This window comes from Monocercomonoides exilis (genome assembly GCF_001643675.1).
Source record: "Monocercomonoides exilis strain PA203 chromosome Unknown scaffold36-1065637, whole genome shotgun sequence".
In the NCBI taxonomy this organism is placed as follows: Eukaryota; Preaxostyla; order Oxymonadida; family Polymastigidae; genus Monocercomonoides; species Monocercomonoides exilis.
In genome coordinates, this window is record NW_027150581.1 from 167501 (window position 1) to 177725 (window position 10225).

Sequence of the window (10225 nt, forward strand, 5' to 3'; positions counted from 1 at the left end):
AGAAATAGAAGAAAGAGAAGAAAGAGAAAGAGAAAGAGGAGGAGAAAGAGGAGAAAGAGGAGAAAGAGGAGAAGGAGAAGGAGAAGAAGAACAAGCAATTAATTTCAATTCTTATGAGAATTATACATATCAGCAACATCCACACACCCCAATCATACCAAAATCTGCTTTTGTCGATGAAGAAATTGAAGTGAAAGAGAAAGAAGAAAAAAGGAACGAAGAAGAAGAAGAAGAAGGAGGAGGAGAAGGAGAAGGAAAAGAAGAAGAAGAAGAAGAATTAAAAGAGGAAAATGGAAAATTTAATGAAGATAACGAAAAATTGATAACTTCTGAGATATTGTTATCACCATATGCATCTTCTTCTTCCTCTTCTTCCTCTTCTTTTTCACCAAAAACTTCTTCTTCTTCTTCCTCTTCCTCCTCTTTCTCTTCTTCTCCTTCTCACATCACCAAACTTTCTCCTTCCCAAGTCCAAACAGACCCTCTCTTGAAAGCCTTTCTTTCAGGCGAAGAACTCAAATTCCTCTTAAAAGTAGCTAAGCATTCATCATCATCTTCTTCTTCATCTTCTCATTCTTCTCACTATCCTTCTTCTTCTTCTCACTATCCTTCTTCTTCTTCTCACTATCCTTCTTCTTCTTCTTCCTCCTCCTCTTCCTCTTCTTCTTCCAATCGTAACTCTTCTTCTCCTCAGAAACGAAGCAATTTCCGTGACGAAATAAAGAAGCTCATAGGATTTCGACAGCATCCAATGAAATTGAATGAAAAAGAGAGAAAGAAAGAGAAAGAGAAGAAAGAGAAAGAGAACAGAATGAGGGAAAGGAACATGCAGATGAAGCAATATCAACAAGAACAAAAGGATAGAGAAAGAGAAAGAGAAAGAGAAAGAGAAAGAGAAAGGGAAAGAGAAAGGGAAGGAGAAAGAAGAGAAAGAGGAGGAAGAGGAAGAGGAGAAGAAGAAGAAAGAATTGTTATGTCTTCTGTTGAAAAACATGAAGATAACACCAAAAATAGCAACTATATTGATGATGATGCTTTCATTTCACACAACATACAAACACCTCAAAATGATTCTTCTTCTTCTTCCTCCTCTTCCTCTTCCTCTTCCTCTGTCACATCACCATCACCATCATCATCCTCCTCTTCTCCTTCACATCCATCTTCCTCTTCTTCCTCTCCATCTCATCCATCTTCTTCTTCTTCCTCCTCCTCCTCCTCTTCTTCTCTTCCCTTCTCCAACCAGAATTCACCCACTCTTTCAGACATCAGCTCTTCTGTGGCCTCATTCCACTCAACAACTGCAACAGGAGAGAAGAACGATATATTCTATGGATTGGTACATAGAGAAGGAGAAGGAGAAAGAGAAGGAGAAGGAGAAAGAGGAGAAGAAAAGGAAGAAGAAAAGGAAGAAGGAAAGGAAAGAGAAAGAGGAGAAGAAAGAGGAGAAAAGGAAGGGAAGGAAGAAAAAGAAAAAGGAGAAGGAGAAGGAGCAAAAGGAGAAGAAGGAGAAGAAAGAGAAGGAGGAGAAGAAGAAGAAGACAAGTTTTTGCCTCATCCACAGCAGATTGTCTTCTCACCAATGGCAACACGACCACTCACTCACCAAAGTTCAGCTTCTTTTCTTTCATATCAATTTCCTATTCCTCTTCCTCCTGCTTCTTCTTTATCTTCTTCTTCCTCTTCTTCTTCATTCATTTCACCTCTGTTTTCTTCATCATCATCATCTTCTTTCTCTTCGTCTTCTTCCACATCTTCTTTAAAGCCCTGTTCTTCTGTCGGTTCGCTCGTTTTCTCACCTGCTGCCTCTCCTTCTATCACACCTTCTCTATTAACCTATGAAGTTTCACTGCTTCGTGAGGAGATATCGAAAATGGCGATGCAGATGGAAGAGCTGAGGAAGGAGAACAAGAATCACGTGATGCAGAACGAAGAGCTGAAGAAAGTGATAGAGACGCTGCAGATACAGAAGAAGGAGAAAGAGGAGATGAAAGAGGAGGACGAGAAAAAGTAATAGGAAAAGAAGGGGATGGTGGATTTATTAGTAATTTTTGTTATTCTTGTCTTTTTCTTTTCTTTTCTTTTCTTTTTATTTATAATTCAAAAGTGAAAAGAAAAGGAAAAAATAAATAAATAAATAAAAATAAAATAAAAATAAAAAAACAAATGAAGATTTCAATTGGTTTTGGTTTTTTATATATATTCCTATTGCACCATTCCTATTAAAATATTTAATTTTATTTAATTTTATTTTATTTAATTTTATTTTATATTTTGTTCTGTTCTGTTCTGTTTTGTTCTTCAAATATTAAAACAAACATATGAAAATGAAAATATTCATCTTTTATATGAAGTAGTTGTTTCTTTATGAATAATATTTAATAAATTTTTGTTTATTTTTTTTGTTTAAGTTTTTTTGAATAATTCGTGTAATTGTAGAAACCTGATCTTTCTCATGCATTTCATTTCATTTTTTGTAACCTTTTTTTCCACTTTTTTTTAAATCGAATTTTGTTTCTTCTTAGTCTGTAACTAACAAGTTTAGCTTTCAAAGTTGAGTTTTCTTTTTTGATTTATTTTTTGAAATGTAATATAAAATTATTATTATTATTATTATTGATCTTTTTTTTTTTAATTTTAAGTTTTCAATCGATAATAATCAATAAATATAGAGAACACATCCAATTAGAATTTGCATATAGAATATTAGCAAATCATGCTTCAATAAGTTTTAAACCAATGATTTTAGAAGAAAACTTAAAACTGTTCATATTTCAAATAAAAAAAGCAAATTACTGAATAAAAATCTGAAGTAACTCAACAGAATTTAATTTTAAGTTAAAAAAAAAAGTGAAATGAAGAAAGAGAATTTGAAGAAATGATGAATACAAAGTGGATTGATTTATAAATGTGAAATGTATCATAATTCAGACAAAGATGAAAGATATCAGTTTCTCGAATTCTTTCCAGGCAGATCAGAGAAAATTGATTGGTATTTCTATAAAAAAGAATAAAATGTTCAATGTTTTATTTGCAAATTATATTGCATATGTTTAGAAAAAATTACAAAAATTATAGTTGTTCATCAAAGCAAAGCAAGAAAAAGAAAGAAAGAAAATATTTATAAATTTCAATAAAAAACCACAGAATTTCATACTCTGAGTGTCTGCTGTGCATCTCTGTGCTTCACAAGAAGAGAAACATATGGCTTCAGTCTTTGAATGAGTGTTGTGTATCCCAAAGAGACAGAAAGGGAAACTGGATAAGTATCAGCTGGAAGAGAATTAAAGATGAATTTAAAAAAAATACATATGAACAAAAAATCAACATAAATTGATATAATAATTAATAATATGCAATGAATAAATATAAACACATCATAAATACATCATAAAAACATATCAAAAACATAAATAAATATTTCATAGAAAAAAATAAAATAAAATAAAATAAAAAATGTAATTTCAACAAACGTAGTCCCAGTTGTTCCATCACTCTCTTCTCCGTCTCGTTCGTCACCGGCGGAACCGGATGCAGAATGTTACTCAGCAACACTGTAGCGCTCGACACTTTCTCTTTGCTCCCAACCTCTTGCCCTTCTCTTTCTCTTTCCCTTTCTCCTCCTCCTCTTTCTCCTCCTCTCTCACTCTTCCTATTCTCCTTCCTCGCCCCAAACCCGTGGGCCCTTCCTCCCATCGCCACAATCGCCCCCAGCGGAGCCGGCCGAACTGTCGTTGTGAGCACACAATGTGATGGCACAAGAGAAGAAGATGACTCTCCTCTCAGCACAACACAGGGAGACAGACGCGGAAGACGGCGCTGCAGATAAGTTCTGTCTGTTTGCGAGAGCTGGGCGTAGATGTTGACCGGAGGATGGGCTTCTCCCGTGAAGGAGATAGAGGCAGCTCCAAGAGAAGGGGAGAGAAGAGCCATTTCGAAAGAGGAAGAAGAAGAGGAAGAAGAAGATTTGTGGGGTGTTTTCCTTTCGTCTCCTCTCCGAATAGATCTGTCTTTCATCGGCGTTCCCCTTCTCTCCATTTCTGTCCCCTGTTCTTCCTCCGCATTGTCAAATTCTCCATCAATCTTCCTCCTTTTCCTTCCATTCTGCACTATCTCACTCTCATTCCCCTCTCCTTCTCCCCTCTCCCTATCTCCATAATACCCACTCCCACTCCCTTCCCTTTCGCCTGCTCCACTGCCCCACACCTCTCCCGATGCCTCCGTCTCTTCGTTGTCCTGCCGCATGCTCTCTTCCTGCCTCCTCTTCTTTCTCCTCTTCAGCCACCCGCTCCGCCCATTCATCTGATAGTCTTCGTCGCTCTCATCGTCATTCGTCTCTTCATTTCCTGAGTCTGTTGAGAACTTCGACTCATCTTTCATTCGGTCTCTTGCACTTCCTTGTTTTTGTTCTCTTCCGCTTTCACTCGGCTTCTCATTCGCAGAACTCTTCTTTGTGTCTTTCTTGTTGCTACTGCTGTTGCTCTTTAAACTGCCACTTGCATTCGAAGAAGAAGAAGAAGAAGCAGATGCTGCATTAGCAGCCTTCGCCTGCTCGCTCTCTTCCATCACCCTCCTCATCGTCTCTGGGTCTCTAATCGCCTCTCTCAGGAGTGGGTCAAACATCACCACAGGCTTCTCGCCGTATTTGATCGTCATCACTTTCTGCCGCAGCTTCGCTTTCTCCTTTCGCGACCCTACAATTGCCATCGAATCCCAGTCTTCCTTCGTGTTTTCTCCTCCTTCTTTCTCCTTCTCCTTCTCATCTTTCTTTTCCTTAGACAGCATCTCAATCTGCGGGACATCTTCTTCTGCTTCCACTTCATCCAGCATTCTGTCCACTTCTGCCGGAAACAGCGCAAAAAGCGGATCATTCTGGTTTTCGCTGCCTCCTTCAACGTCGCCCATCCCAAGCACAGGCATTGCATAGTTCACTGCTTTTTTAATGAGCGCTGCTTCTCTCTGCTTCCACAGCGCCTCTTCCTCGCTTTCTGATGCTTCCTTCTTCGCACTCTTAGCAAACGCCATTTCTCCGCTCGCAGACTTCTTGCTGCCTGATTCATTCCGCGTCTTGCCGTTCGCTTTCTTCTCTTCCTCCTCTTTCTTCCTCGTCTCTTCCTCTTCCTTCTTCCTCTTCCTTCGGATCGCATCAGCTGCCGCCTTCCGCGCGACGTCTGTGATCTTCTTCACAAACGCTACTTTCTCCTTGAGGATGCTCTTCAGATACTCCTCCTTCACCCACGTGTTGATCCTCGCCAACTTCATTACGTCTTCTTCGCTCTGCAGACGGTGCAGAAAGACCGACGAGCCCATCAGTCGCCTCCGCTGCGATTTTGTCAGCACTGCTTTGCCCTCGCTTCCAGCTGCATTGGGTGTGTAAGAGGAGTCTGCTGCATGCGATGAAGAGGCAGAAACACGCCCTGAACTCGCAATTGCGCCTGTGTTGTCAAAGCCAATGCAGCCTTCTGCGCCTTCTTCTTCTTCGCCTTCGCCGTCTCCTTCTCCTTCTCCTCCTCTTTCTCCGTCGCTGTCGAAGTCAAAATCGAATTCGTCTGAATCAGCAAAGTCCAAATAGTCTTCAGACCAGGTATCTTCATCTTCATCGTCATCATCATCGTCATCATCATCGTCGTCGTCGTCATAATAATCCCCTCTTTCAGCATTCCCGCCTCCTGCCCCTCTTCTCGTATTCCTCGGCTTTCTCCCTCTTTTCTTTCTCCCTCTTCTGCTCGCACTCTCCTGCCTTTCTCTCGCTCCACCAGTTTTCCTCCCTTCATTCCTCCTTCCATGAGCAGCATCGTCTGCACCTGATATTTCTCCGCTTGCTGTGTCTGTCTCTTCTCCGTCTTCTTCTTCTGCTCCTCCTCCTCCGCCTCCACCCTCTCCGCTTCCCCTTCGCGCCCTGTCGCCACTTGCCTTCCTCCCTCTTCTCGTTGCAGACGAAGAAGCAGATGCAGAAGAAGAAGAAGAAGCAGACGATGAAGCTGTTGAAGATGATTTTCCGCTTTCATCTCTTCCCTTTGCCCCTTTCTTCCATCCTCCTCCAGCTGCCCCTGCTCCTCTTCCTGCTCTCCACGCAAGCCCACCAACCTTGTCATCTCCAGCCAGCTCCTTTTCGTACTCTTCCTCGTCTTCCCCACTCCCCCTGCGTGTTCCGCGTGCTCTTGCCTTTATCTTCTCTCTCATCCTCGCCCTCAGCCTGTCCTTCTCCATCTCGCTCACCCTCACTCCGTAGCCCAGCAGAATCCGCGTGATCGCGTCGCGACGCTCCAGCACCTCTTCCTCCTCGCTTTCTTCTTTGCTCACGTCTTCTTCGGCTGGCAATGACTTCTCGGTGCTTTCCTCAGCCTGCTCCATTCTTTCTTCATTGTGCTTTTTCTGCCTTGCAATCATCTTGTCAACCATTTCTCTCATCTGGGCTTTCCACCCGTCTTCCATCATCCTCCGCAATTCGCCGTCATTCAGATCCACAACTTTTCCCACCTCTCCAAGTCTCATTTCTTCGCTGTCTTCAATCATCGTTTTTTCATCTTCCATTTCATTTTCACTCATGTGATAGCACGAATCGAATGCTGCTGCTCTTTCCACACCTTCTTTATGATGAAACGAATAACGTCCACATATGACTATGAACCTATCCAAGTGATAGATTTCTTCCAGCTTTGATAGGATAGCATCTGATGGTAATGATTTTAAAAGTGGATGAACATTAAAAGCACAAAATGGAGGTGTCAAATTTCTATATGGATCCATTGGTAATGATTTTGCTAATTCATAAAGATAATGCTCAGTAAGCTTTTGGCAAACTTGATAAAATCTTTTTTTAATCGAAAGAATTGACAATGCAGGCTCAAAGCGATCAGCAATCACTGGAAATATTAAATTAAATTTTGAGCACATCTCCATCAATGATTCTGTCATTGACTTTGTCCAACCAGCTTCAGAAAGAAATTGTTCATATTCTTGTTGAGTTAAATGAGGAACTTCAAATGAATTCAATGGGATAAGTTCTTCAGAATCAAAAGAATTTTCCTTTTTTGAAGACCACAAAAATAATTGTGCATTATCAGTTCGTCCCAATGGAATGCGTGCAGTTTGTTCCCAATGTGTATGCTCAATATTAGAAAATAATTTTTGTTTTTGTTTGATTGTGGCTTGTGGTTCTTGCTGCGGAATTTCTCCTCCAAGCTGAAGAACTTCCCTTGATATTCCATCTGGCAATCTTCCTCTCTTTTTCTTCGAATCAGATTTAACCTTTGGAAATAACATTTTTGTTCAAATGTTTAAAAAAATGGTTTTTCCCCATATCAAATTTTTTCTCATCATCCTTATTATCTTTGTTTATGAAAAACTTGCAAAAAAAGACTTATTTTTTGGGTTTTGCAGCTTCAATGGCCATTTGTGCCGTTGCAGCAATTTCAATTGCTTTATACATTTCCGTGTGCTTTGAGAAATGTTTTTTATTATTAATTCAATTCACATTCAATTTGTTTCTTCAGTTGCCAAAACATTTGAGTAATTCAGGAAAAATTATTCGATCATATAAAATCACCAAGCAAGAATCAAATGGCCTTGAATTTTCACCTCAAGATCCAATTTATCCGTTTGTAACACCAAAAAAATTGGATCCAATTGTTCCCACGAAATCAAAAGTAATGATGGATGCATATGTTGACATTCCTGGAAAAGAGGCAGAAGGAAGATGGCCAAAATTGGATAATGAGACTCTTTGCCGCGAAAGGAGAGAAGCTGTAAAGCAAACATTTTTGGATGCTTGGTACGCATATAGGAAATATGCATGGGGTGCAGACGAAATTCGCCCGCTCACAAAAAGTAGAAATAATTGGCTTGGAGGGCAGGCAACAACAATCATTGATTCAATCTCCACAATTTTCGTGATGGGGCTAAAAGATGAATTGGAACAGGCTAAGGAGTTTGTCAAGGGCTACAGCGTATACCGCGGGTCATCAGTTTCTCTTTTTGAAACAGCAATTCGTATTTTGGCTGGACTTATTTCTTCATATGATTTGACAGGAGAGACTTTATTTTTGAGAAAAGCAGAAGAAATTGGGGATGTTTTAATTTCAAATTTCGAATACAATAAGGCCTCAAGCATCCCTTCGAATAACATTCATTTGACTAAGCCAAGCAAAGAGATGCCTTTCAATGTTCGTCGCGAAGCCATCCAGAGCGAGCTGGAGCACCGTGTTAAGGTAGATCTTGATCATCCAGACTTCTTCACTCCAGGCTGGCAAGACTACAATCTGTCTTTCATGTCTCAGAACAGCGATGAAGCACAGATAGAGGAAGAGCTTAGCAAGCCTTCTCCAGATAGCCAGACATATTCCATTTTTAATGCATCGAACAGTTCACTCAACATGAGTAACAGTGGTGTCAATGAAACGAATGGAGCAAATGTGTCTAATTATGGAGCTTATCTTGCTGAGTTTGGTTTGTATCTTGAGTTTGTTGCGCTTTCTGATCGTACCGGAGATCCGCATTATGCCTATCACTCTCTGCGTGCTATGCAGGCGACACTGCATGCGAAGAGGCCAAATAAAGGTGTTGTGGGGCAGTCAATGAACTTGGACGGCAAGTCGTTTGCGTCCACCACATTCTCCATTGGTGCAATGGCAGATTCGTTCTACGAGTACATCATCAAGGAGAGCCTGTATTCGATGCCGTATGCTATCAAGATGAAAGGCGACGAAGCGCAGGCGAAGGAAGATCTGAAGAAGTTTGGCTCAGAAGAAAAAGAGCTGGGAGAGCACTGGGTGGATGTGATGAATGCCTTTATGCGGAATGCTAGATCAGGGCCGTCTGGACACAGATACATCGCAGACAACGGATTCGGCAGGTCGTGGCAGCATCTTTCGTGCTTCTCTGGGGGAAACTACGCGCTTGGCGCGTATTACCTGAACAACTGGAAGAAGCCTGTGAAGCGCAGTTTAGATGGGCTGAACGGAGAGGATCTCTCGAACCAAGAACGAGAAAACAATCTGGCAGATTTCCTTGATCTCGGTGCAGATTTAGCAGAAACGTGCTTTTTGATGTACAACCAGTCGAAGTCGGGTCTTTCTGGAGAAGATGTGGATATGAGCCAGACGCTTTTTGGCAACAGCGGAGACTCGAAGTACATAATGCGCCCAGAAGTGGTGGAATCTCTGTTTTATTTGTATCGAATCACTGGAGATCCGAAGTGGCAGGAAAAAGCTTGGAGCATTTATCAAGTTTGTTGATAAAGTTATTTTTTTTTTGAAAGTTTTGAAGTTTATATGATGACTTTTGTTGCAAACACTTATTTATTTATTTATTAATATATTTATTTATTTATTTATTTATTTATTTATTTATTTATTTATTTATTTATTTATTTATTTATTTATTTATTTATTTATTTATTTATTTATTCTTCTATTTATTTTTACATCAATTGATTTATTGCGCTTTCCATTTTTGTGAAATTAGAGCATTGAGAAAGTCTCCAAGTTACCGCACCATGTTGACGACAAGGGTGTCTCATGCCCGTCTGGCTACACCAGCATATCGAATGTGCATTCAGATAATCCCAGTCACCTGGATGACATGCCATCTTTCTTCATGAGCGAGACGCTGAAGTATTTATACCTCATTTTCACTGATCCTTCTGAGGTTGTTCCTCTGGACCAGTGGGTGTTTACTACAGAGGCGCACCCAATTGCCAGAAGAAAGTTTCTGAAGAGAGTTGTTGTCCCTGCGGATGATCCAAAGCTCGCATAAGTGAAAATGGAACATGGATGAAAAAAGTGCAGTTATTATGAATTTTTTTTTCTTGTTGCAATTGTTGAGGTATAATATTTTTATTTGAATTGAATAAGAATTATTAGTTTTTCAAAGAGACAGTAGTTTTTTTTTATTAATGTGCAAATATTGAGCTTATTTTAAAGCTTGTATAGCTGTTTGATTGTTCACATTAAAGATTGCTAACAGTGCGATTTGTGAACTCGAACTCTTTCTTTTGTTTTCAATTTTTTTCTTCTAATTTAAAAAATGTTTCAAATGTTTATGGCTTTAAAAAAATCCAGTGAAAAAGAATTTGATTTGAGTGTTTCCGAAAGAGATATTTAATAACAACGTTGATGCGTTAAATAATTATTTTGCTTCATTGAAAAAAAATATTAATAAGTGTTCTAATTTTTATTTGATACAGTTTTTGTAAAAGAATGAATATCTTATAAGAAAAAAGGAATTT

General features: G+C 39.7%; 3 protein-coding genes across 3 annotated transcripts in view; 2 read left to right on the plus strand and 1 right to left on the minus strand.

Moving 5' to 3' along the window:
- MONOS_4250fu4251 (uncharacterized protein) overlaps positions 1 to 2600 on the plus strand; it is a gene marked incomplete at its 5' end in the record, with an annotated part of 7609 nt that extends 5009 nt beyond the window's left edge. The window contains one exon of the mRNA XM_067874310.1: positions 1 to 2600. This exon is cut by the window's left edge and continues 5009 nt beyond it. Within this exon, the coding sequence (XP_067723598.1) occupies positions 1 to 2011 (2011 nt within the window). The 3' untranslated portion in view covers positions 2012 to 2600.
- Positions 2601 to 2820: 220 nt separating this feature from the next.
- MONOS_4249 (putative DNA methyltransferase 1-associated protein 1) lies at positions 2821 to 7286 on the minus strand. Its single transcript, XM_067874308.1, has 3 exons — positions 3471 to 7286; positions 3155 to 3270; positions 2821 to 2995 (listed from the first exon to the last, which is right to left on the minus strand). Exons 1-3 carry the CDS (start codon positions 7261 to 7263, stop codon positions 2945 to 2947), a joined length of 3960 nt encoding a protein of 1319 aa, XP_067723599.1. The 5' UTR covers positions 7264 to 7286; the 3' UTR covers positions 2821 to 2944.
- Positions 7287 to 7298: 12 nt separating this feature from the next.
- Positions 7299 to 9982, plus strand: MONOS_4248 (putative Alpha-mannosidase 1). The gene is made up of 3 exons (XM_067874307.1): positions 7299 to 7433; positions 7494 to 9224; positions 9463 to 9982. The coding sequence occupies exons 1-3, from the start codon at positions 7338 to 7340 to the stop codon at positions 9751 to 9753; spliced, it is 2118 nt and encodes a 705-aa protein (XP_067723600.1). The 5' UTR covers positions 7299 to 7337; the 3' UTR covers positions 9754 to 9982.
- Positions 9983 to 10225: the final 243 nt, after the last annotated feature.